This window comes from Lutjanus erythropterus, chromosome 14 (genome assembly GCF_056507025.1).
Source record: "Lutjanus erythropterus isolate fLutEry1 chromosome 14, fLutEry1.hap2, whole genome shotgun sequence".
Classification (NCBI taxonomy): domain Eukaryota; kingdom Metazoa; phylum Chordata; class Actinopteri; order Lutjaniformes; family Lutjanidae; genus Lutjanus; species Lutjanus erythropterus.
Genome location: NC_139330.1, coordinates 24,093,633 through 24,121,469, shown reverse-complemented (window position 1 = coordinate 24,121,469; position 27,837 = coordinate 24,093,633). Strand labels below are relative to the sequence as shown.

General features: G+C 41.8%; 1 protein-coding gene across 1 annotated transcript in view; it reads left to right on the top strand.

Annotated features, from left to right (window-relative positions):
• Positions 1 to 27,837, top strand: part of lrpprc (leucine-rich pentatricopeptide repeat containing) — a 70,659-nt gene that overhangs the window by 34,262 nt on the left and 8,560 nt on the right. Inside the window, exons 24-34 of the mRNA XM_084735409.1 lie at positions 4,035 to 4,159; positions 7,043 to 7,149; positions 13,627 to 13,695; positions 13,814 to 13,904; positions 15,683 to 15,825; positions 17,839 to 17,962; positions 19,213 to 19,339; positions 22,671 to 22,759; positions 22,841 to 23,045; positions 25,216 to 25,343; positions 25,545 to 25,660. Coding sequence (XP_084591535.1) covers positions 4,035 to 4,159; positions 7,043 to 7,149; positions 13,627 to 13,695; positions 13,814 to 13,904; positions 15,683 to 15,825; positions 17,839 to 17,962; positions 19,213 to 19,339; positions 22,671 to 22,759; positions 22,841 to 23,045; positions 25,216 to 25,343; positions 25,545 to 25,660 — 1,324 coding nt within the window. The remainder of the gene's footprint in view (positions 1 to 4,034; positions 4,160 to 7,042; positions 7,150 to 13,626; positions 13,696 to 13,813; positions 13,905 to 15,682; positions 15,826 to 17,838; positions 17,963 to 19,212; positions 19,340 to 22,670; positions 22,760 to 22,840; positions 23,046 to 25,215; positions 25,344 to 25,544; positions 25,661 to 27,837) is intronic.

Here is a 27,837-nt window from a genome sequence, read left to right as displayed (position 1 = left end):
CAATGTTCAGCGAAGCCTCAGGGCAGGTTTGAGTACCACAACACTTGACTTTTGTGCTCCAGTTGAATCTATCTCCTTGCTCTCTCCTCCTCTTTTTATCTTTTTTCTTCATCCGTTGTTCCCACCTCTTCATTCCGTCAGTCAGCGGACAGACAGACAGTTGGGAGGAGGAGGAACGGAGGGAAGCGATAAAAAGAGGACAAAGCAGGCATCATTCCCGCCTGCACCCGTCTCATCGCTGCGTCAGCGCTAATGACTTAATGAACACTTCTTCGGCAGATTAGCCCTTGACAGCCCATCACACACGCCGCCCCGTTAGCCTTCATGCCCGTCCGCTCAGTGTTGTGTGTGCTAACCTGCTACTACGCTAGCTGGCAGGTTGCTCAGATTGCGACATCCTTATGGAAGTGATTAGCGACATGCTAATGAGTCCAGCAAAATGAAGAGCTGGCAGGACGTGTATGATAAGAAACTGTGGCGATAGAGGAGGAGGAGTTGGGAGGGGGGTTAGAGAGCTGATGGGAGATGAGTGGCTCTTCTCTTTTCTACCGTCTTGCATTGTGTGTACATAGAGTGAGGAGGAGAGCACACCACTGATAATAAGCAGAGTTGAAAAGGAAAAGGGAAATCTTTAGTAGATAAATGGAAGTAGCCAGATGTGAAACATAGAAGTAAACAGATGTGAAGATGAAAAGGTTGATGACAAAGATGCTAAAGACACAAGATTGTTAACCCTACCTCAACACAGCTCCATTAATTAACTATTAAACTTGACTATGTACATTGTAAATGGTGTTGCACATAGTGATGAACCAACATAATTGTCACTAGACTCTGCACTTCCCCTCAGCTCTGTTGGGCATTTTTTTGTCTCTTTTAACTCAGTGTTTTGGTTTTCTGGACTGCAAACTTTCATCAGCTTTGTTTCCTGCTGGAGAAGGCGACTGTTTATCAGAGCTTTTTGGCTGAAACCAAGCTGTACACTACATACCAAGCACCAAACAGCAGACAACCAAAGTTAAAAACTAGCTGGTGAACGTATTAGTATTATTCATGCCTCCTGGAGTTCTGAGTCCTGATCAGATCTTCTGTAAATCACCTTGATACTATAACGTTATGTCCAGGTGTCAAACTGACCTTCATCAGTCTTGGAGTCTAATAGGACTGCTAACTGAGCTAACTACCTAATGGCAGCTACAGCACAGTTAGCAGCAGTGTGCTGATGGCAATATTTTTTTTTCCCCAGGATAGCAAAGGCATGTCCTGCCCTACTCTGCTTCTTGTTGTCTTGCCCTGATATTCTTAAACTAAACCTACCCATAACCTACCCAACGGTACAAACCATCGAAGGCAACGAGTACTACCAATCAGAGTCAGAGTAGGGTGGGTCATGACTTCACCGTCCTGGGTTGGGAAAAAATGCAGGCCTGTGACTACAGTGTTACAAGAGAAAAGGTCACTGTTGAAACAGTGGTCCTAATGGCGAGGGGCAGCTCCAGAATTGAATTTGGTATTGTTGTTTTTTTGATTTTTGTTTTTTGCAACCAACAAATGAATGAAAATGTGGTCGACTAAGACTTTTCTCACCAACTAATGGTTTAGCTGATATTCGCCTCAGTAGCTGGTAGAGACCAAAATAGAGCTAGAAGTGAGAAAATATTAAATTTATTTTGGTCAGTTGGCCAGAAACACAACTCCAAATTAATACTGATGTTGTTGTATGTCTGCTGATGTGTAAATACATCAGGCAACTGTTAGCTCCTACATCAACATTATAAGGTGACATGTTATAATATAACAAATGTTTTCAGCTTTTTCAATTAAGTCACCAAAATAAAAGGTTTTCACCTATGTGGCTACATTATGTTCACAATCACCTGTGTGGGTACTGTCGTCAACATTAGTAAATGGCATTCTTCAACACATGTAACAGTGGGCTAGTGGTGTCATGATCGCTGTCTCATTTGCGTTTCGAGACAGACACCTCATCCTCCCCCACGCAAGGACAGTGGCTTGATAACAGGCCTGCCGATCTCCTCCGAACAAAAGAGGGGGACGGAGAGGGAGGAAACGAGGAAGGGGGGGGAGTGAGATGAGGCAAAATGAGCTTCCTTGTCTAATCCTTCAGGTTTCCACTGAGCAAAGCGCTCGTTTTTTTTTTTCAGGGCTTAATTGGCTGGAAAGTGGCTGACATGCAAAGTTGAGGACATTAACAGGGCTGTGCGCCACAGTAAATGGCAACGCAAAGTGACAGTTAAATTGTACCTAGGGGAAATTATCCATCTTTCGACATCCTTAGCTCTTTTTTGGGGTGGATCGGTGGGCGGAGAGAGGGGGAGAGGGGAGGAAGGTAGAGGGGGTGTAATTGCAACGCCAGGCCCTTTTTTTTCCAAGAGTGATGGGATGTTTTTTTTTTTTTTTTTTTAAGATGTCTCATTAGGAAGGAGGGATTATAAGTAGCTTGATGGAGGAATGAATGAGGTGGACAGAAAGAGGGGATGAAACAAATGTGGAGAGGGAGTTTTGAAACATCCACCAACATGACTTGGCTTCAATGTGTAGCAATGGCTCCAGTGTAAAAAAGCCACATGCACCACACCACAACAGTTATGGTAATTGTGCATATAAGCCACATTACGTTAATTTCAAACCCCTTTTTGCACTTTTTTCCTCGTCCTTGTCTCATTTTTGGAATAAATTGCATACCCGTGGCACCCACCCCCAGTCTCATTCCATCTCCACAGTCTTTCTCTCATTTTCAAAAATCTCTTAGTCTCTCTTCTGTGTTGTTCAATCAGACTGTTGTGCAGTTGAACAGCCTCTTGACTGGCGCTGCTGAATAATGTTGTCCCTCTTCATTTCAATTAACGGACCTCTTTACCTTCCAACCCTAATCACTCCATTCCTCCTCCCTCTGTCGCTCTCTCCTGCTTCTGCCTCACAGAAGCCGAACTCAAGGTCACACAATTTCCTGTTTTTTTCTGGGTTGTTGGTCTTTTTGGGCATATTTCTCTTTATCCACTTGTCTAATTGATTAGAGGAGAAAACACTTCAGAAATTATACCTGTTCACTCTCAATGTCTGTCTCTCTCACGCTCTGTCCATCTGTCTCTTTTTCACTCAGTTACTCTGCACCCTGCCTCCCCCATGGGTGCCCTATCTGCTTTGACCTCTATGTGATTGACATGGTAATTACCCAATCAACAGATTGATGGCAGCGCTGTCACAATAGAGGGGATTGAAGTGGTCTCTCTCCCTCCCCTTTCTCCCAGGTTCCCGTTCCCTCGCTTCCTTTCCCCATCTCTTCTTCTCTCGTTATCACTCCATCAGGCACACTCATCCTCCCTCTACGCGCTCTTTTGTTTGTTCGGGAGGGATAGCAGGATAGATTGAGCAAGGAAAGGATGACATGAGACGAAGTAGGGAGGGTTTCTAATGTTGTTGCCATATTTCTGCGAAAATTGCTCAGCTGGGGGGCGAGGTCATCGGAGGGGAGTGTGAGCTGACAGCATGAAATCGAAAGGAAGAGGGTGAGGAGGAAAAGAGGAGAAGAAGAGAGGATCGGGAGGAAAGGGAAATGAGAGGAAGACAAAATAGGGAGAGGTTAAAGGGTGTTAGAGAGGACAAAAGAGGAGAAAAGGGTGAGAGACGCTGGAAGATGCGAGAGGAACTGAGTGCAGAGGGTAAAGATCAGGCGAGTCCTTTTGTCTGTTGCATTGCTTCCCCTCTAAAAGCCTGTCCAGAGAGACATTAGCCCCGCGCAGACAGGTATGAGAGTGTGCCTGATTGTGTGAGAATGATGTATTGGGGCCAAAAGGCTTCATCACCTGCAGTTGTGCTGTCATGAATTCAAAGGCCTGTATTGTTGTGGAGGGTCATAGTGCTCAAACAGGAGGTCACAGGGTTAACACCCCATGATACATTCTATTCTCCACTGACACCATCCTGTACGTGACTGATTGGACAGACCTGACATCTAACTTGCTCTCTGCTCTCTCCTTTTTCTGCGTGTGTGTGTGGTCGCGTGCCTGCAGTAAGGACCTGTCCGGCGCTCTGGACGCAGCAGTGGAGTGTCAGAAGCGCTACAAACTACTGCCTCGCAGCCACGACATCATTGTTGGCCTGGTGGAGAAAGGAGACACCGAACTGCTGCAGAAAGGTTACACACACATTTCAGATCCATCAATATAGTACTGAAACGATTCAGTAAATCAACACAGCATTTGTTGACAGTTTAATTATTTACTTCAGTAGTTTGCCGTACAAATTAAAAAAGGGAAGTCAAGCCTTTGCTGATTTTCTCCCATTCTTTTATGAATTGGATACCTTTGTTTTCACAACTTTTGTTTTCTTGCAAAATAAGCAATTTAATGATGCCACTTTAACCCCTTTTACACTGGACGAAAGCCACATTAACTGTCTTCAGTGGGAAAGGGTACAACAAGAATTCAATCCCAGGTCAAATGTCTGCACTAGTCACAGGTATTTATTGCAAAAAAAAAAAAAAAGACACCCTTTTTCTGGCAGAGGCAAAGAAGGCTTGTCAGTAACGTCTGCAATGCCTTTACCCCTTTTACAAACATGCTAGTTTGACTTGACACTTCAGCCCAGCATGGCGGAGTTCACACCCGCCTCAAGTGTGTGTCTAACTGATAGCTGCTCATCTAAAGTCATGCGGCTGTAAAATGGTGAATAAACATCCCATTTATTCTTCAAAATAAATGTCCTCCTTTCCCACAGGAGAGAAAGTAAACTCCAAACAACAGACATTTAGTTAGAAGCTACAAAAGTACTGTGAGCTGAATAAGGTAGACTTTTAAAAACCATCCTTCTCTCTACTCTCTTGCTTACAGACGCACATCAGGAAAATAATAGAAAGGAAAAGTCTTCTAAAGACAATGCTGGTTTAGCCACAGTACAAATCTCCAGGCCACCAGGATACAACAGATCCATGATTTTTGAAAAAATGCACATACATCACACTTTGTTTAAGGCTTATTATTATCCAGATGTCCCCATTGTAGTTCACAATAGTAGTGCAAACTGTCAGTGCTTCTCGCAGCTGTATTTTAAAAAAAATCACTTTGGCTCTGCTTGATCAAAGTTTCTGTTCCTCCTGGTTAACTCTATCCTTCTATTATTCATGCCTGTGTGTGTGGAGGGGGAGCTAATCCAAAGTGCCCGTGCAGTGTTTGCATTAAACGTACACGTAATAAGTGCCAACAATTCCAAGAGTGTGTAAGAGGACCAGAGAACGGAAAAGGTTTGGCCGGGGTCGTGATGAAGCACGGCAGCCGATCACATTTTGAACGGCCTCCCTGCATGTCGACAGCGGCTCAGTGAAAAGGTCAAGTTCAACGTGCTACAGGGGCAAGTGGCTGTGGAGTGCGTAAAGGTTGAAACCGTGCAGTGGAGCACCTCTCCACCTCCCCTTTCACCCACTCCCTCATCCACCTGTCCCTCCCACCCTCGTCTCTGACCCCCAACTGAAAGGTGACAGACGCTCAGAGTCAGTGGCTGCACCCTCAAAAAAAAAAAAAAAAACTACAACAAACGTCTGACAGAAACCACAATGTGAACTGACGCCAACGAATCAGTGGATCTTGAAATAACAAATGATTCAGCCCCCCTCCACCCTCTTCCTCATATAAAGCAGTAGAGAGGGATAACTTATGACATAAACCTTGAGTTGCACTCGACCTGACGACATTATGAGTACATGTTGAGTGCCGCAGCCTGCTGCACCATGGCTTGCTCCCATGCTTCGTGCTCCATGCTGTTGCGGTGCATGAATAAGTCACCTTAAAATACACCACCTGCGATAAAAGCAAAAGTGTACTGGAACCATCAAACGTGCAGACTTCCAACAGACTGGCCTTCAGTGGTCCAAACACACACTAAAAGCATGACATGCCTCGTCAAAAGATCTTGACTCACGTGTCCGACCTTGGCATGAGTTCAAGCATCAACAGAAAAATAAAATGTAGGGTTTTTAGTGAGGTTCTGGCAACCATAGCAACCACCAGTCTATTTTGAAACAAGAAAAGGTCATTATACATGCTTTTAACCTGGAGGTTTCTGTCATGAAAAAATTTACAGGTATGTGGGATGTGGAAAAGGAAAAGCACATTAATTTATGCACGCAAAAATACTACTTGAAGGTTTGATGTGAGGTTGTGTGAGGTACTTATCCGTAGCCACTGTATCAGCTACAGTAGAAAGCGGTCGGCACGCCCTTAGCTTGGAGAAGTAGAGAGTAAGTTAAGCAATGTACTGCTGTGGACAGATCAGCAACAAAAGGTATTTTAGCCACTTAAAAAAGGTCCACCTCACAAAAAATCTGTTTCAATATAAGTGTGTGCTATATTTGGAATTATTTCACAACTTCACTTTGCCAGTGAAGTTGACCAGCAATAGATGCTGGTCAGTGTCCGACCAGCATCTATTGTAGCTGATGCACTATGGATAAGTGCCTCATACAATCCCACATCAAATAATCTGAACAGTCCCTTTAATTGTGGTCCAACTGGTGTGAAACTTGGCTGCGAAATTTGCTACATTGGATTTAGACCTTGAATTAATTTAATTATTAAAGTTCAAAAAGCAAAATCGCAGCACATTGTTCTTCTGTTGACTTCAGATGACAGCAAGTGAAGGGAGAGGGATTATTCTTTCCTCCTCTGCTGAATATGCAGGGCCATTCGGAAGACTGAAAGTTTGCTCTGTGTGTGCGTGCTTGCGTGCTTGTGCACGTGTGGTACCTGTCCCGAAGCTGCTGGACAGAGATAGCACGTAACGCTGAGCAGAGCGCTTTAGCAAGTTTACCATGAGAGCTTAGGCTTTCATTCGGGACTTGTGTGTGTTTGTTGGAGAGCAGGCTTGATATGGCTGCTTTGTGGCTGGGACATTGTGCCAAATAATGGAATCAGCGAGAAAAGATGAAGTGTCGGGTGTGTTTGTTCACCTTGCAGGCATTTTTATTCATGACCTCTCTCTGCTCTGTTTTCCTCCGTCTGTCTGTCTCTTTGTCTTCTCTCTTCAGCCATGGACTTTGTGAGTCAGACGCGAGGAGAGATGACCATGCTGTATGATCTGTTCTTTGCGTTCCTGCAGACGGGCCGCTTCCGTGAGGCTCGCAAGATCATTGAGGTAAACACACACACAAAAGAACTGTGGGAGCCAGAGTGGGTTTTCTGATATGGTCTCTTCCTGAAACTAATGTAGCCTTGTTTTCAAAAAGTGACTGGGATGAAGGAGCTCTTTTATTAAGCCATGTGGCTGATCAACGTTATTTCATCACTTCCTAGAAAGTCTAGAAAGGTCTAATCATAAGTATTTTCTTCTTTTTTCTTTTTTTAAATCTTGTTATTATTGCTTTCATTACTATTTACTTGACAAACTATGGTTCCTGCACACACAACATGTGAAGAGCTCATAAAATCTAATGTTTTGGTAAGAACTCAACTACCTAACATTATATTGAGCAGAAATGATCAGTCAATAGGCCAAAGCTCATTTCTCCTGTACAATAATTTCATGGTTCCAGCTTCACAGATGTGAGGAGTTGCTGCTTTCCCTTGTACTGTTCATATAAAATTTAATTTATTTTTAATATGTTTGAATTTTGGACTATTGTTTTTTTGTTTTGTTTTTTTTAGTTCTGGCTAATTGTGATGGTATTTGGTAGTTTTTACAAGCAAAACAATCAATCAATGAAGCGAGAAATATTCAGCAGCTTAGTCCATAATTATAAAAATAAAAATAAAAATCATTGGTTGCAGTCCTTTTCAAAATAATTAAAAATAGCTCAACCTCCACCAACCACAACAGTAAAATCCTGCTTTTACATTAATGTGTAACAATAATCTAATAATATAATATATAATAGTAGAACACTAAGAGTCTGTCAGATTTGTGTCACGTCTTTCCTGTAGTGCTGTAACCATAATGAGATAATTCCAATATTAACTTAGATTTATATTGTTTCTGAGTGATATCAAGGCAGGTTTGCATTTCACAGGTACTCAAACTTTTACATGAATGGACGAGGTTTTGAATTTGTTTGTTTGTTTTGTTTTTTTCTGGTCACACGCACATGGCGCCATGACTTACATATTTTATTTAGCGTCCCCATAGTTAGTGCAAAATGTGACATACAAGCTGTTATTCTGCTTCTGCCTCATGATACCAAATGTGAAAAAAAGCTAAAGTGACTATATCTGATCTCTTTATTTGAAGCATCTCTGGTTTGTTGATTGACTGCAACTCCACTTCATCAAAGAACTTTATCTTAGTTGAGCTACCTGATGAAAGAAGTTCAAGAAAAAAAAGTCATGATTACATCTGCACGACTGTCACAAGCCACAGAGGACATGCCAGGATGTAATTGCCAAACTCTTTGTTCTTGTAGCTCATCTGACCTGAATATTTTATGAATATTTATATCTTTGTCGTCTTAAGTCCTGCTATAAGCCCTGTAGATTAGTGTGAGAAAAAGAGAGAGGCAAAGCGGGCAGATAAGAAGCGATTTTCACATGGATAAAAGGGACGGGTGGTCGGGGACTGGATAGCAGGACAGAGAGATTGATGAATAAATGAATTGAGGGATGAGCCTGACATTAGAGAAAGGGAAACAAGGCCATTATGTTGTCTGATCAGGATGAGAACAAAAGACAGGAATAAAATACCTTAACTCCCTCGTTCTCACTCTGCTCTCTCTCGTGTCCTGTTTTGCGCTAAAAGAGGGATTTATCCCTCTTGAGGATTTCCAAACCCTCTTAAACATTATTGACATGTTGTTATTGTGGCTCTCATTCCCCTCCTGCTAGATTTATGGCTGCTATCCTGCTCGTAACAGAAAAGCAGCTACATGCCAGGGATGTGTGAGATTGATGTCTTGTAAATGGGCCACAGATGTATATGTTGTCCTTGATGTCAGTGGAAGATGTAGCGTTGAGTGACAAAAGCTCAGCTGCATCAGCCCTATCTGTTGGCTTATAGCATGAGGGTTTGTTTGGTTTGTCATGGACTTGAGGTTGAGGATAAACTTGCAGGTCTTTAAGCATTACAGTATAATAGCTTGACAATTTATGTTGAAACATCATGTGCACATTTACTCAAATTTCTGAAATGATGACCTTGAACCCAGGAAGACATTCTGTTATATTTGGCTCTTTCTATATGTAATGGCTTCCTGTAAACATGTTAGAGGTCAGTAGTTCTGAATTGGTAATCCCAACTTCCAAATGAATCCTACTGTATCTGCTCGGGAACACATGAATGGCTACAGCAAACTGATGTTTGTATGGTGAGTCTCTGAACGGCAGGTCATTTGGCATATTAGCACGCTATAAAAGAGACAGGAGGAGAGGGCTAACATGCTGCATAGAAATGGAAACTATCCACCTTGTGCGTCACCATATTGCTTTGCAGTTAGGTGTTTAAGTTGACAAACTCAGGCTCGATGGATCTTGCCCGAGTTTTGAATTGTGTCATTTCACTCCGTGTTTTCAGACAGACAAACACGGACATGTTATCATTTAGATTAAAATTGTCGCTGAGAATGTGTCAGTAATCAGTTGCCTATTTATGCATTGCCCAGGTGAGGGGCAGCATCAGAATTTACCCAAAGTTGTGTTTTGTTCAAACTGATGAATCAAATATTCACTCTCCTGTTTTTAGCTCCATTTTTGGTCGCACCCAACTTCAGAGGTTGTGGCTCTTAAGCTCCACTATGTTCACCAGCTAGTTACTAACTGTGTCTGTCCGCTGCTTGGTGCTGAGAAGGTAGTGTACAAAGGGTTTTTCAGAGCTTTCTCTCTGAAAACAGCTGCCTGCTGCAGCTGGAAATGAGATCAGTGAGAGTAAACCAAAACTGTTAAGTTGCGGCTGAAAACAAAGAAAACAAGAACACTTCACTTAGCTGAGGAGTGATTATGAGCAACAGCTTCATTCATTGTTGATAGAATAATATTGATTAATTTAGCTTTAAAGTATAATTGTTTAGTGTATTTGAACATTACTTATATATATATATGTGTGTGTGTGTGTGTGTGTGTGTGTGTATATAGATTGTCAGCTCAGTGGTTTGTCCTCTTTAACTAAGGGGATATATTTCCTGCTTCACCTGCATAGATGTTTAGAGCAAAGAAGAGAAAGTTAACTTCTGAACTGTAAATCATTATACCTGTATGACGATGGATGGATAGTGCTGATGATATATTAAACAATAAAATCAGTTCTATCACTCCAATATGCATACCCACACGCACTCAAACACACAAATACTTTTTTCCCCTATGAGAGCGTCAAGTGGTAGTCCAGAGTGGTGTCTCTCTTTAGGCTGTGTTTGGTATAATTGGCAGCTGATTAATCACAGCTAATTAAATGTAATGATAGAGAAAGGTGGCCAATTTTGTGCTAAATGGTCAAGGTTAGGTAGAGGATTGTCAGGTGGCCAGGCCTATTATTGCGGCACGCGCATGTGTGTGATGGTCAAGGTTAGGTAGTATTGCTAAAGAGTGGTGAGCCATTATGTGTTTTTGTGTTAGGGAGAGGGGTTTGGCCGTGTGTGTGTTTGTGTGTGTGTGTGTGTGTGTGTGTGTGTGTGGACTAAGTGGCCAGGTGATTAGTGGAATTAGAACATTAGGAATTGAGATGGAGAGGTTTTTGTTAAGTGGAGGTGAGATGAGGTCGGTTCTGTCTTTTTCTTTTTGTGTACATGTTCATAAAGACGAGAGAGAAACCTGTAAAGATGTTTTAGCAGCTAAAGGCCACACAAGAAGAGGCAGAGTGAACTGTAATACTCTCTGCTGTGTGTATGTGTGTGTGTATGTCAGAGGATTGTCCCGATAATCTGACCTGATGACATTTTTCCATTATCTCTTTGTGAAAGTGAGAGTCTGCGCTTGTTTGTTTCTACTTTGTATTCTTTTGATCCGCCCATGCGTGTGTGTGAGTTATGTGCCGTCTTATTTCTGAGGATTTTGTTTTTTGCCCAGATTAGGGAGATTTGTCCTGACAGATTCAAAATCCCAAACATATTCGTGTGTGTGTGTGTGTTTGCGAGTAGCTGTGCAAAGGCTGCTTTGAGCCTGCAAGACTTTACCAAGTAAAGGGAATCGGAGATGGAGCACTTGCACTGGGCCTTAGTCTCTAAGAAGATTAGACAGACTGAGAGACAGAGTGAGTGAGTGCAACACATTTTAATTTGTCCCTTTGGCTGGTTGGGTAAGAACATAATGCCTCTGCCTGGGCCGGATGGAGGGATGGAGAGGCAGGGAAAAAGGCAGAGCAGGAGCAAGGGAGATTTGAAGGAGGGAGGGAGGGATTGAGAGGAGTGGGGATTGAAAGAGGAAAAGGATGACGGCAGCGAGGGACAGTCGGAGAAAAGGGTTGAGGCCCGTCTTTTCTTGACTTTCCCCTCCCTCTCGCAGTATGATGGGCTCCCATCAAAGAGGCCAGCGGGGATTGAGCGCTGTTGATCCCCGTTCAGATTAACTTCCTGGCCGATCGCCCTGTCTGTATCTCTTTTTTTTTTTTTCCCTCCAGATTACTGGGAAGAGGTGGAGGGCGAGATTTCTCAATCCCAGTCTTATTCAGATTGTATCAGAGCCCCAAGAGACAGATGAAATCCTGATCACTGTTATTCCATGATAATAATCATCTAGTCACTCCACATATCAAGCTAAATCTTTGCTACACGAGCCTGCAGGTCAATCTATGTCCGCCCTTATTTGACAGCACATTCACTCTGTCTATCTGCATATCACTGGTGTCCTAAAAGTATTACAAATCTCCCAGAAATGCAAGACTATTTGTAGCTGTTGGGACTTTGATGCCAGTACGATTTCGACCTCATCGTATTGTTCTGTTTTGAACTTTTAACCTGTAATTTTGCATCCAAAGTGGACAGTTTATTGAGCATTTTTTCTGTTTTCTCCTGTGACTGGGCTCAGCTCAGCATTCAGGGAAACAAAACCTTCAAAGTCTTGTTCTTTTCCACTCAAACCTTTTCTGGCAAGTAGTACTAAAAAGTGTACAGGATTTACAATATTTCCATCACTCATGTGGTCCTGTTTGATTTATTTGTATCTCCATTGTGGTTCTGAAAATTCTGTATGATTAGTGAAGGTGCCGAATGCAATTTGAAAGATCTGGTTCCAACAGAATTTACGCAGGCAGTGGCACAACAGTTCATTGTATAGTATGGATGTATGATTTGCCCACTACTGCAGCAGCTACAACTCATACAGTTGACGGTGTGGTGAAGTCGAGTGCAGTGTTTTTGACGGAGCTGGCAGTACAGCATGCTGAGATGCCACCAAAACTTTTGAAAATCTGGTTGTACTACACACCTTTAGCATCTGATAAAAGATGGATTATTTCAGGAATATTTCCATTCATGAAATGAGGTAAGCGTCAAATGAAGAACGCTAATGGTATTGACATCAATTTAAGGGTACTGGTATCGGTACTGGTATTATGATGATTTTTAAAATATTTGTGCTGACATTTTTTGTTTTTCCTCCCCTCAGTGTAGCAGAACCTGTATTGTCATCAGTCCACACAGGGTCCTCTCTTAGATTAGAAGATTGATTATAAAATTGATTCAGGCCTGTTGATACGGTGAATTGACTGCAAATTTGAAAATAAATTAAGTGTTCAAAAAATCTCTAGACTCAAAACATAGGACTAGGCTGCTTTTCTCCGTTTTGTAGGATTGTAAATTTAATATCTTTGGGGTTGGTCGAACAAACAAGCCTTTTTTTTGGAAGACGTCACCTTAGCTTCTGGGAACTTGTGATGGACATTTTCAAGAAGATGAAATAACCAGCAGACTAAGTGATGATGAAAATAATCTTTAGTCGCGTCCCTGCTATGAAGATCTGATGCCAACTGCATGTATTAAACCTTTCTAAACACATTTAACTGTGTAGTGACACGCTGCCCTGTAGCTTTTATGCACCTATATACTGTAAGCCCACTCAAGGCCACACAAGCATTAATTTCACATTCCTTGTGCCAGTTTACACTTAAATATTGTGTTAGGAGGTTAGAAACTATGTCAATGTGATGTGAATGTACAACTGCTGTACTCACATAACAGGAGACACATTTCATTTTTTTAAACCAGTGATATACCCATCTGTATTGATTCTTATATATGAGGCTATACTTGGTGTGTGTCAGCTAAGGAATATTAAAAAGCTCTTTAGACTGGAAGGGTTTGTATGGATCAATAGGCAGTTACACTATGGATATTGCAGCAAAGCATTTAAGACTATATTTTATATTTTTATTCCATTGATCTTTAATAGACTTGATGTCCAGCTTGTACTATGATTTAAGTCTTATGCTTTAAGATATTCTAGGCTGGATTTAAAGGATAATTTTGTTTTGTTATAACCGTATTTTCATGGATTTTGCACTAGTAGTAACAAGTTTATTGCATCAATAAACAGAAGTCAGGTCAGATGAGAAAAGTTTGACATCCACACACTTCCCACATGAGTTACACGACAACACCACCACCCAGGAGATGTTTATTGGAGCCACAGTTTTGATACTCTCTTATTTACCTCCTCTTTTCATTCCTTAGAAATTCTTATGTTTTTCTTCTCGTAGACCCCTGGCCTGAGGGCAAGGCCTGGACGCCTGCAGTGGTACGCAGAGAGGTGCATTAATGGCAACCAGGTAACACACACAAACAAACACGCAGGCTCGTCTAATCAAGGCCGTAAAGACGAAAAGCAACAAATGAAAATATAAAAATTCCAACTTAAATTATACACCGTTGTGTTTGTGTGTATAGGTGGAGTCCTTGGAGCAGATGGTGGACATGACAGCCAAGCTGTTTGAGTGCGACAGAGATGAGATGTACAGCTACATCCTCCGTCTCTGCAGTAAGTCACTTCCCCTCTTTCATCTGTGTCTGTCTTTGTTCTTCTGTTTTGCTTCTTTCTTTGTACAACTTTCTTTGTTGGATTTTTAAGTAATCCGAGAAGTATAAAGATAGTACATCAACAGAAATACACAAAAAACAAGGATTAGAGCAGCACAATTCTTGCTAAAATGTGAATCACAATTTTTCTCCCTAAGAATTGAGATCATGATTCTCTGGTACAGTTCTTATTGTTTCATCAAAACATTTATTACAGTCTAGGATGCTCAAGTGAAAAATGCGTCTGAGTCACTGTCTGGGCAGAGATTTAACAGATGTAACATATATCAGAGTGCTGGACTTAAACTTAAAAGTCTCTTGTAACAAAATTCTCAACTCAAGATTATAGCACTGGTTAGCTTTTACCTGCCCAAATCATCTGGCCAGTCAGGTGAGCACTTATGCTGTGTGTTTGCTGATCAAAAGTCGTTCTCATTACATAGGAAGAAAATGAAAGAAATGGGGCCTCTTTCCGTCCGCCTCCATCGAGACTGACAAACCTGACAAACAGTTACCTTATTGAATCTTTAGGTAATGAATATTGTTTTAAGTTTGTGTATTGTGATAGGGCCATATTTTTTCACAGTAAAACATTAGTTATTTTATCACTCTTTTCTGATTTACTTGTATCTACAGACACAATCAGCACACACAGTTTAATTTTGATGAAGTGATTGCAACTGACACACATGCTGACTGGCCGCTTTTTCAGTATTTCTTTTCCACCCTAAGGGTGGTGTGATCATGGGATGGGACTTATGTCTGCTCTCAACCATATATTGTTTTTGAAAGTGTGTTAAAAATGTATTTTCAGAAATCAACTCGAGATGGGCAACACCAAAACATGCGCACATAATTTGCAGCGGACTGGTTGCATCTCACACGATTGAGGTTCCCATCCTCGTAAAATTTGATGATGTGATAATTTTGCTCTAGTCCAGCGAGCCGTTTGAATAAGTTTACATGGTAGAAGTCTGTGCTGAGTGCAAATGGAGGAGGTATGTGTCTTTTAATGAGGTGGTTTGTAAAGAGCAGATTTATCTATAGATTATTGTCAAGGTTCCTCTCAGAGTGTGATGTCCAACTGTGTTTCATCAGGAAAGATGGGGCTCAGGGCTCAGGGCTGAATTTTATGTTAACAATTGCTCAAAGTTAGCAAATGTAATATATAAATCTCTAAAGCTTTTAATAACCAAAGGAGACCATGTTGAATTGTGTTTTATTTCTCTGTTTGTTGTCATGGTCTCCCACCTCTGGGTGTGCTTCTGAGTGTATAGTGCCCTAGTGTGTGTGTGTGTATATGTGTGTGTGCGTGTGAGAGCGAGAGAGAAAGACGGAGAAAGGGATCAGTCAGAAGTAAGTGCACAAGACATGGTGTGATTGCTGCAGTGGAGAGCAGAGCAGATAACAGTTGTGATTGGAGTGTTAAAGCTGATTGTCAACCCATTTCTCCCACCTCCCTACACACACACATATAGCACTAGTTAGTGTGTTTCCTAAATTACAGCATAGTTGAGGGTCAGTCAGTTGATCAGATTAGTGCTTTGATTGCCCTCTCTCAGCATGGAGCGCTTTGTCAGAAATTACTGTGTGGTGCAGGCTGACTGCTGAGCTACAACCAGTATGGACTGACAATACAACCACATGGGTCAGTGTGTGCGTGTGTCATGGCTTTCATAATAAATTGCATAAGAACAGATCCTTTCTCATTCCCACTGCTTTGTTTCTGGCTGTTTTCAGAGGAGACCAACGACTGGAAGAAGGCAGAAGCAGTGTGGACGAAGATGCAGGAGGAGAACATCATTCCCAGGGAGAGGACCCTGCGCATGCTGGCTGACATACTGAAGAGTAACGGCCAGGAGGTGCCCTTTGAGGTGCCTGAGGTAAAAACCCCTGCATTAGAATATCTACATCCCAGTAACGCTCATTAGGCAGATCTGCTATTCAGAAGAATAATTGCCAGGAGGATCCTGAGGGGGGAAAAGCAGAGCAGATAAAGCTGAAAGCATGAAAGGCCACGAGCTCTGAAGGAGTGCCTGAGGTCAAACGTAACACACAGGCATTCAGAACTAATGGTTAAACCACATTACATCAGTGCCTGTACGTATATTTCTGTCCTAAATGAGATGAAGTTGATGGACAGATAATCTATTAATATTTTAAGTCATTTATCAAGCCAAGATGCAAATTTTCTTTTGATTGCAGCTTCTCAAATTTGAGGATTTGCAGGGTCTTTTTGTTTTATATCTTGTAACTTTAATATTTTTTGTGCTTTCATTATACAAAAAGTAATTTGCAGATGTCAGCCTAGGACCTGGGAACCCTTGATGGTCATTCTCACTCTTTCATGGCACTGGAATTTAATTGATTCTGGATTATTAACATAATTGTAAATTGCAGCCCTACAGTGATATTAGACATGGTCTTGATGAGTGGACTTAAATTGTATTACAGCTCATGTTCCAAAGAGGCAACGTTATTGAATCCTGATGAGAAATTGCAGTGTTACAGCAGCCAAATCACACATGAATGTTGAAACAAACGGCAAGGGTACACAAGAAATAAATAAATATAAACACAAATTACTGAAAGCTTAATGAGAAACTGAAGGTAAATTTAAAAACCAGGACCCTCTAACTCTCCAAATGACAATGCCCAGTAATATTCTTTCATATTTTCTTTTTTAAGTCTACAGGTACAAAACGTCTTAAACTGTGCACTTTTTATTTTTAAATTAAACCGAACAAACAAAATATGTGTAGTATAGGGGGGCTGATGGCCGAGTAATATTCTATACATGGTTATTGTAGGTCTACTATGTACTATATATTGTCCTCTGTTGATATAGCAAGGAGCTGGAGATGCATAGATGAGAAGTGAGTGAAGCCAAATACAAACTAAAGCTGCTCTCATCATTTAAAATACAATCGTCTAGTTCGTATTTCCCAATTATTTTCACACTGCATAGATTAACCAAAGAGAATGTTGACCCCAACCTCTTATCATTTGAACTAACCCCAAAAACCCCTGGAAGCTCTCCTCAACTGCTCTCTCCGTACAGCACCCACCCCCCCACCCCCCTGCTCCGCTTTAAGCCTCTGTTCATTACATGCAGAGGAAACAGGATTGAGGTTCTGATCTGAAGTGTGGTCAATCAGACGGGCTGCCTGGTGAAAGGAATTACAGCTTGATCTGTCTGTAAATCTGTAATGCCGGACTAATTTAGCCAGCAGATAAATGCTGCCATATGGCTGCTGCTGGATTCTTACGTGTATCTGTGCATGTGGCCTTAACTGTATTCTGACCTAAAGACAAAATAAAACGGACAGAATCTGAATGTGTATTTAAAAAAAAAAAAAAAGAATAAAGACAGAAGGGAGTTTTTTTGTTAAGTAATATAATATTCTGTTGCTCAGTTCCTCTTTGCTGCATTTTTCCTCTTTTTCACGTGCTCCAGTAGCCTAAAGCATGATGAAACAGGAAGTGATTGCTGTTGCCTGGAGCAATGAACTTGGTGACCCCTGGGGCTCTTGAGTTGACACCCCCGCTCCGACACACACTCTCCCTAACGCACACACACTTCTCTTTTGCCCCTGGGGTGCCAGACCTAATTTGCCCCTAGCCAATACAGCTTAACCCCCTCCCCTCACCGCTACATGGGTGACTGAGCATTACGGGACCCTGCCCTGCCGGCACAGCAGCATTATTGCACTGTCATACACACACACACACACACACACACACACACACACACACACACACACACACACACATGTGCACACACTAGCTCATTGCCAGAGCACACAGTTGAACATGTGCACAGGCTTGAATGCTGCTGTTTTAATGGGAACATCGGACTGTGTTTTATCAGTTTTCCATGTTTGTGTGATTTACAGACCTGGTACGAACAAGGTGACACCAAACAGAATGTCAAGGCAGCAACAAACCACCCCGCAGTTGACAGTGGTGCCGAACAACAGGTCCGTTTGATGGCCCTCTGCAAAAAGGGCAAAGCCAAAGGTAAGCGGCGGGATGGCCTGGTGTTGTTGTCCAACATGACACAGAGACATGAGAAGGGAATCTGAAGCACTTAAACTAAAGTGTGTCAGGTTTCTATTTGAAGCTGCAATAAGATTTTGACCACTAGGCAGCAAAAAGCTGTGTATTAGAATGTAAAGCACAATCAGCAATATGGGCCTCCAGTTGGAATCGTTCATCTCGCCAGTCTCATGAATGTAAGGGTTCTTTTGCACCTAACCTGTGTGGTTTGCCTAAAACAGACGCCAGTATGTTTGTCCAGTTAGTGCAGTTTGTTTGGACTGGCATGAAATGAAGCCCCGGTTTGGACTAAACAACCTGAGACCCACCTTTTCAAGCTTCAAAGTAGACTCTAATGTGGTTTGTTTGTAGTCTGCAAGCAAACGAGCGAACCACTGGATTTTATAATGGCAGATATGTGATTTTAGCATAATTTAAAATGCTAAACTAGTAATAAATGCTGACCATGAAACCTATTTGTGAAGCAATCAGAAAAGTGATCTTTATGAGCCATATATTTTAGCATATCATTTAGTAACTGAAGTACAGATGTGAAACCACCCTAAAGGGCTGTCCACACCAAGGAATATAACTATAAAAACATAGTTCTGAAATCGCTCTGACTCAACTGTACTGAGTCCACATGATAACTGTAAAGCTGTGGTCCAGACACCAGTGGGGATAATAACACATTTTTGGAAAGTCCTTAATTGAAAGCATTCATAGTGTGACCCTGCAAACCTCCTCACCTTCGTATACCCTGTCGGTTGCTGCGTGAAGTGAGCAGGCTTGTTAGATCGTTGGTTATGGAAAGTTACAAAAAAAACTGTCCCGCACACCGCCCCTTCCAGCCTCGTTAAGTTTGGGGGTAGGGGGTTTCAGAAGCTGCTCAACCATCTGACAGGCACCTCAGCTGAAGAATACTGACACCTTAAAAGCTGTGGAGAGCTACAAGAGTTGAGTGTTAAATCTCAGCAAGTACTGAACTGTCAACACTTTCACATCACACAAACGTAAATGATTCAGTGTTAATATAAAAAATATATTGCTTGATGGAGCTTCAAACTAATCATTGACTGGAAACTTGTACTGCAAGTAGCGATTTTTTAGTGAAGTGAAATGAAGATATTAACATTGTATTTCATTGCTGTAGCTGTCTTTGTGAGAGCTGATTACACTGTTAATCCATTAAAACTCAAATTATGCCTCTTTTTTTTCTTCTATTTCTACAGAAGCCTATGAGATTCTGAAGGAATGCGATAGAAAGGGTGTGGGGTTAGGCCCCGCCCCTTACGATCATGTAATCCGTGCCCTGTTGGCTGAGGGATCCATGGAGGACGCCATGGCATTGAAAGACATGTAAGTGATGTAACATCTCCTGGGTTTCTATGGGTCCTTAACAAGTATAAAATCTAGTAATCTGAATTATAAACCTAAAATGTCTTAAATATGATTGTGACGTGTCTTAAAAATTGATAGGATTATGAAATGAATGTTAAGTTGTATAAAGTTGCATTAACCTCAGTCAACCACTAATACAAACTGCACAGTCTAGTCAGGTCACACAGTGATTGTGTCGTGATGTGGTGTGTGAGCTAATGTGGCGTCTTCTAGCTACTTCAAGAAGCAATCAGTTAAAATTGTTTCCAGGTGCAAATTAAATGAGATCTGGCTCGAGAACTGCACATTTAGGACTCAGCTGAAGCCAGAATAGCAAGAAATTTGAAGTCTGCTGCACTTTGTGCAAGAAAATACTCTATTTACTTTGGACGACTATTGGATATAGTCGCATGGGAAATCAAATTTTACCTCATATACTTTGTACTTTTTTGCCAGTATGGATGTGAAATTGGCTTGGGTCTCAAATTACATTAATAATGGTCTTAAAAATATCTTAAAAAGTCTTAAATTTAGCTGATTGAAAACCAGAAACCCTGATCTCTTTTTGCAATGATAAATGACATTACTGTTTATTCCAAGTTAATGATACCAGGCACAAACAGTATATGTTAGTATGTTTCGACCCCCATTGACAAACATCACTTTTGTTTGTTCCAATCTTCATGAATCAAAACAGTTAATGTAATAGAATATTGTGAAATATTCCCCCTTGGGTCAGACAGAGTGCATTGAAATGTGTCTTGGTTATAAACATAACAAACTGACAAATTCACTATGTAGTGCAGTTAATGCTCTGCTACTTTCCCTGTCTCCTCAGTGTGTGGCACCGGGTCACCTCAGGCTAAAACTACATCTCCTCAATAGACATGAGGATTATAAACTCATTGTGTGCTAACACACTCAGCCCTCTGGATATGAACAGTGGTTCTTACTAAGCCTCAACACTCATACATGCACGCACACACACACGTGCACATACGCACACACACACCACACATACATCACACACATGCACACACTCAGATGTACAGATTAATTTTGGTTTTCTGGGAACCGGGTGACTTTGCGCAAAAACATCAATCTCCTTCCAATTAGTAATGTATCATGTGTTGTTGTGTTATGCGGGCCGTATCAGGGCTTGAGCCTGGGGACAAATAGATGGACAGACAGAGGTATTAGAGATCTGAGCTTAGTGCAGCTCTGATCTTCTCTGTTCTGTTTGTCTTTTTTAGGTAATCTCCTCCTTTTCCTTTTGCTTTATCTCCTTTTGTCCCCGTCTTTATATCACTTTCTCTCAGCAGAAGAAAAACACAGAAGAAGCAAAATGTCCAAAAAAGAGATAATAACATAATGACATGATACAAGAAAGAATAGATGTGGTTACTAATTTGAAGGGAAAGAAAAAAAATATGTAAAAACATCTATTACACTATCAGTCTCTCCCCTGTTTTGCGACTCTCTACATGACTCACTCTCTTATGTTATGAGAAATAATCGTATCAATTTTAGAGCCGTGTTTCAACAAGCGTGAGGCAATACAAGTGATAACCCATCTCCAGTCTCTGTTTGAATTGGTTTATGGCATCCCTGCCTGGATAAAAGCTTCGTTTATCTGCACTCTAAATGAGAAGTGAAATGAGCTGAGAGGAGAGTCGGAGAAAGATGAAAACGAGGAGGAAAGGAATGAGATAAAAAGAGCTAAATAGGAAAGGAGGAGTGAACGAGGGGAGGAGGGCTAGATTTAATCACGTACGAGGTTAATGAAGACGCTATAGGCATTAATTCTCTGTGCGTGTGGATGTGTGTGTTTGTTTTTGGGTAATCTGTACAGAATTGAGCAGTGGGGGTGCTTATGGCGAGATTAAGGGATTGGGAGAGAGTGATGATGATGAGAGAAGGAGAGGAAGAGGTGGCTGATGGATTCATTGGCTAAAGCACAATACCCCTCGAAGGCGAAGGGGAGACAGAGTGGCAGTGAGAGAGTGTGTGTGTGTGTTGGGAAAAGGTGAGTGAGAGACGGCCTCCAGAGATTTTCTTCCACCCGATAAGAATAATTCTGACCCCACACCCCCGCTGCTCGGTCTCCACGGCAATCCGCCGGCGACCCTGTTACCACTCCAATCTCCACCATGACCCTGTCACAGCGGCTGCCGGATGCTACTTGGCCTGGTGTCGCCGTGGTGATAAGGATTGCCGGCCTGATGCTCAATTGAGCGGACGGATTAATCTGGTTGCCAGGCTATAATAAGAAATAAAAAAAGACGGGAGGCAAGCTTGATTGAGGTTTTAGTGGCAAAGAAATGAAAAGGAGGAGGGCTGAAAAGAAGAGCAAATGGACGGGCAGACGTCAGGAGGAAAAGGTGATGAGGAGTTGGGGGGGGCAGCTCCCGGAGGCCTCAATACTGCAGCATTCAGCCCGTCCCAGCCTCGCCCTCCCACATAATACCACACACACATATACAAACACACACGCATGCAGTGGCTCAGCAAGAAGTAATCAACTGTTTGATGTCTGTATTATTTTCAGGGTCACAGCAGGCGCTTTACAAGAAGCTCAGACTGGCCGTCAATCACATTTGTTCCCATTGTCTTGTCTATGTTCTGCTTTTCAGCTCATGTGTTTATCCTCTCTCTCTCTCTGTGGAGTCTAAAAACTCTAAGATGAAAGATGCCACAAAGATATTAACTCCATCATCACAGATTATAAAGATTTGCTTTTAATGGTAGAGTTACGTATCGTCTCTAAAGTTAGAAATAATGGACTTTCTAATAGCCATGGACAATCCACCTTGGTAAGATGTTACAGTACATGTTGCACCACTCAGATATGGATAAAATGTTCTCTTATCGTATATGTAATCTCATATCACAGCCTGTCCAACATGAGCTTATATTACACACAATAATGCTGCATATAAAGGACAAAAGAGTTGTGATAAAAGACTTTCAGCAGTTGACATGCTGTGGACTGTACTGTGCATGTTCCATAAGAGAAGATATCACTAAAATGATTACAGTTCATCCTGAGGGGGACATAAATGTGTGATGTGCCAATTTACATGGCGATCCATCCAGTAGCTGTTGCAATAGTACAATCTGGACCAAAGTGGTGCACTGATTACTGACCCTAGAGCCGTACTGCTAGCGTGGATACTAACTAGAGATGTTGGGACCTGGGAGCACAAACTTAGATTTATGGCAGTCAAGAAGTCAAAATATAGTTATTTTCAACAGAGTGTATATTTGAAAGGTGAGACCAAACCCAGAAAACTCTTTGTCTCTTTCTCAGTGCTGCGTCACATGTGCCAGGCTTCCAGCTGAGTGATATCGCCACCAGTCTGCTCATCATCACACAGAGCAAGAAAGGCCAAACTAAAGGTAGGAAACGCACATTTATGGGTTAACACAAACACACTAAATTCATGCACATGCACACTCACTTCTTGCATTCCTTCACAGATGCTCTTGAGACACTGAAGTCTATGCTGTCGGCGGACCGAGTGCCCTCGCAGCTTGCCATCACCAGACTGGTTCAGGGCCTGGGTAGTCATGGCGATGTGGCGGGGATCCAGGTAGTGGAGTCGCTGATGAAGGAATGCGGCATAAGCATCAACCTGTCCAGCATGGTGTTTATCAACAACACTGCCCTGGCACACATCAAGAAGTAAGACTGCTAGAAGTGTATGTGGAAACAAAAACTTCAGCCATCACAGGAATTTGGAATATACTAAAATCACTTTTCAGATATTTAACTAATTCTGAAATTTCAGGAATTAATCAAACAGACAAATAGAGATGAAATGCATGAAAATTTTGTATCACAATTATATATAGATCATCAGTATTGTGAAAAATCAGTCTTGTTATATCATGCTGAAATTGTTTAAAAATACTGATACACTGAAATCATTTAACTAAGAAATCTCAACAATTTGAAATGTCATCACACCTTCATGGTGTCATCTGGAGACTGTTTCTGTCTCTCACTTGGGCTGATACCGGACAATATCTACTGTGACTTTTTAAAAGTGTGGTAGTCAAACATGGTTTTGATGATAATTAAAATTTGAAACATTAATACTCAGCCCTGCGATGAACTGGCGACTTGTCCAGTGTACCCCGCCTCTTGCCCAACGTCAGCTGGAATAGGCTGTGACCCTTCAAGGATAAGCGGTTATGGACAGTGGATGGATGGATGGCACATTATTATTAACCGCCAGAACTTTTGCTGTGGTTTATCATCAAACTGGTAGTTGTTTCATTCCTACAGATGAATACCAACCATGTATAGTAAAATAGGGTAAGGACACAGAAACAAAAAAATCATTGTAGATGAACAGAGCTGCTTCTTGCATGACCAAAACATTATGACATAATGTATTTATATTTAAAAGTCTCTGTGTGCTACATAGAAATATGAAGAGAATTTACAAAATAGTATAAAACAGTTCAATACCAGCAGCAGAGTGTGACAAGACCCAGGTTGACACACTCTTAAAGTAAAAGCTCACAGGGCGAGTGGGGCGTCAAATACAAATCGGAAACACAGGCGTAATAGGATTATTCATGGATTCCTTTTAATGTCATGAAAACACCCATCCTCCACCGCTGCTTTGTCGCCTCTCAAACAACAAAGAACAAAATATAAAGCACATTGTGCATCAAACTTTCATTGCACCACTTGCCGCATTAGCACCATCCTCCAGTTCGAGCGGCAGCGTCGCCGTGCCAACTCGGAGGGACAGCAGGAAGTGAAGAACAGCGAGACAGTCTCACGCCCGATTGGCCATCGCAGCGCGGGCCTGTCAGCTTGAACCCTGACCTCTGGGAGCCGCGCTCTGAGCGGCTCTGACACGTGCGTCCCCGCTGTATCTGAGTCAAGCTGACTGGTTAAGAGCCGGGGCGGAAAAGCAAGCAGGCCCGGAAAGCGCAGCGCCACATTTAGAGGGGCCCCCCGCTGAATTATTCAGACGGTCCCAGTCGTAACAATCAGCGTAGATATGTCCCCCCCCAACCACCCACCTCTGGACGCTTTCACATATAAATACACAGAGAAGCACACACACCCTGTATGTTAAATATTCATTACGACTGGTGACGGCGGGGAGGGAGCAAGGAGCGTAAAGTGTTAGTAGCGAGGTCGGGTTGCCAGATTGAGTTGTTTTATTTTCTTAGTGCTCTGGTGTGCAGGCTTTGTTTGGTTGTGGCGACCTCAGCAGAAAAACATTTCTTAGTGTGTGTGAGTGGAAGAATGAGTTGCTCTGCACTCAGTGGGAGGTTGTACAGGACAAAACATGAAACCAGTATCATTTCAATATTAAATTACAACATTTTTGTTGTCTGAAAACGGCGTGTGTGAGCAATTTTTATTGTTCTTTACTCAGATCAGTTTCTCATAATATATCTTATATATACGTTCCTCCCCCAACGGGTCAGATCACACTTTGAAAACTGAAGAAAAAGTCATGGTTTGGCCAATTACTGATGGCTTTTATTCCCAGCACAGTATCTCTAGGAATTATGTCCAAGTTGTGCTTTTTTGTAACTCACAATTTGGTTCCAGTGAGCTTTCAGCATCAGTGCAGGGAGAAGCGTGGGGGGTAACCTAAGCCACACCATGCATCAACATCGGACTTAAAAGATGTTGCCATTGAATGTAACTCAAGGTTTCTGAGAGTCATCCAACATAAACGTTCTTGTCTCAGGATAGGGTTTGTTTTTCCTGTTCTCTGTTTATCTTTTTGAACATGTGCAGATTATTCGTTGTAGTTTTCATCTAATCAACCCTTTCCTTCCCTCCTGCTCATCAATTCTCACTACCTTCCCTCCCTCAGTGGTGATGTGGAGTCAGCAGTGGAGGTGTTGGAGGAAGTCTTCACTAGTCAAGGCAGCACAAGCCCCAGTATATCCTTTGTCTTCAGAAAGGTCTTGGAAGAGGACAATGACAAAGCCTTAGACAAACGTAAGACACACACACACACACACACACACACACACACACACACAATCCATACGTTTCTATAGAAAGAAAAATATTAGGCCACAATCAAAATGATGATTTAAAATGATGAGTAGTAATAAGATTAATAAAATGGGTATAATCCAGTCTTAAGAAAACACATAATGATAAAACCATTGACCAGGTGTGCATGTTGTGTTGCAGTGAGTGCAATGGCAGAGCGGCTAGCCAACCATTTTGCCTGCTACAGACCAGCTTCAGACCTCTTCCTCCAGTTGCTGGATATGGACAAAGTCGAGGACGCCAAGTTCATGCTGGCTGTGAGTATGAGTGTGTGTGTGTGAATGTGTGTGTGCCCCAAAACTGTAAGCGAGAGAACCAACACGTGCATGTTAAGCAGTAGTTCAGTGTTATCCAAAAGTAAATTCAGTGTCTTATATTCTTTTTGTCTTTTTTGGTACTGTTGAGTTCGGGATGAGTAAGCTGTATGTGAGTGTGTGTGTGTGTATATGTGTGTAAGATGACTGACCGATTAATCAGGCAAACTAACCAAATAAGCCAGTAATCAAAAACTGTCTGCGGACACATCTACAGGCTGCCTTGTCAGTGTGGATGCTGTTGAACAATGTTGGCGTTCAACACTGTGAGGTCTGGGAAGGTGGTGAAAAACCAGACCATGTTTCTCATCACACATGCATTCGTTACTCTTCTTTTTGGTCTTTGCGTAAAGATGAGAGGAGATAAGGGTGCTATGAGAGAAAAAAATGAACCATCTCAACATCAAATACAACCATCAGCTGAAGTGGAAAGTGTAGTTGAGTGTAACTCAGTTTCAGATGGCCAGGTGCAGGTACAACTTGTACTGCTGAAGGGAAAATCTGAGGGAAACACCAGGAGAAAAGCTCCATCAGATGTTGTTTTATTCATTTTTTTTTTACTTTTTGTGACCTCTTTAAATAAATTTTAAATCATCCGACACATTTTGTCCCAGTGCGCATTTTGAGTGTCTTGAACTTGGCTACATTTTAAATTATTATATCAAAGTAATTAAAATCGGGGTTAAAAAAAAAAAAAATCAACAAGGGAACCGGTGATGAATTTAGTCCATCACAGCTCCCACGATGCACTAGTCCAGTTGTCAGACCCTGGTGATGATGAAGACGGTTGTTGACTTATTTATCCGCCCTCACATTTATGTCAGGAAATGCTTGCCCACATTCCACCACTGAGTCTGGTGGTCTGAAATTGGCCTCCTCCTGCTTCAATATTTAACACAGTTCATACATTACAGCTCAATGACTTTGCATTGAGCTTGGGGACATGAATATGTAGAAGCTAGATGGGTGAGAGACAGGAGGACGGATGAGGAGGACGAGGTTTCCAAAAAAGCTGAGAGAAATCCTCAGAGAAAGACACAAAAACTGAGACGAAGACATTGCTGTCCTCTCTAACGGTGATTATTGCACTCTTGCTGCACTCGGATAATCAGCCCCCTCATTCAGTCATATCTCACTGACCACCCTCACTTACTCTACTTCATCACTTTTTAAAAATTAACTAAATGAATCTCTGTTTGCTTTATGTTGTTACACAATCTTAGCTGCTCTCATTTTCACATTGACATGCATCTGTTGTTTGGTGTCGTTTGCTTTTTTGCATATTGATATTAAATGTCCATAAATCATAATTTTCCTGCATAGATAGTTGGTCTCATCAAAGTACCTTCTGAATAAGCAGACAATCAAACATACAACCAAAGGACACTCAGTTTACAGCATTATGCTTACAATAATACATATTATTGTAGAGACAAGTGTAGAAAGTGGGTGCATGCAGTACTTTGATGGTAAAATGTGTGTCCCTGGTCCAGATTATCAGTGAGGGAAACTGAAACACAGCAAGAAATAAAACCCGCTGTAGACACACTCAGACATGAAGGCGACATCATTCCTCTCTGACATCTTGAGTGATTATCCCTCTCAATCTTTAAACAGGGATGTCTCACTAGCATGCATGTTAATGAACAGATACATTTCTTACTACTCTCATCTTCATCACTATTTAAACGCAAACTATGGATTACATGATTCTAAAGCTATAATATGCTTCTGGCGTGATATGCATCTCGGCTGGATTCCAACCCGTCCCCGCTAGTGAGAGCAGACAGAGGCTGGAGGAGGACAGGAGTCAAGAAGGAGGGATGGAGAAGGCCTGGAGGAGCAGTCAGAAAAGCCCGAACAGAAAAAAATGAGCAAAAAGTTAAGGGTGGGAATCTGTTGGCACCTCACAATTTGATTCACTACGATGCAGTTATAAAACAATCATCTATATGAGAGACTTCTACAAGAGTAACAAGCTGCACTTTGATGCTTCAGTAATAATAACATAACGTCACTTCTAGTGTGTTTCCTTTTCTTTTTTTTACAAAACAGTTTTGAGAACAGAGAGAGATTCCTCCTGGTGAAAGATCTTGTTTTGTCATGTGAACAGTACATTG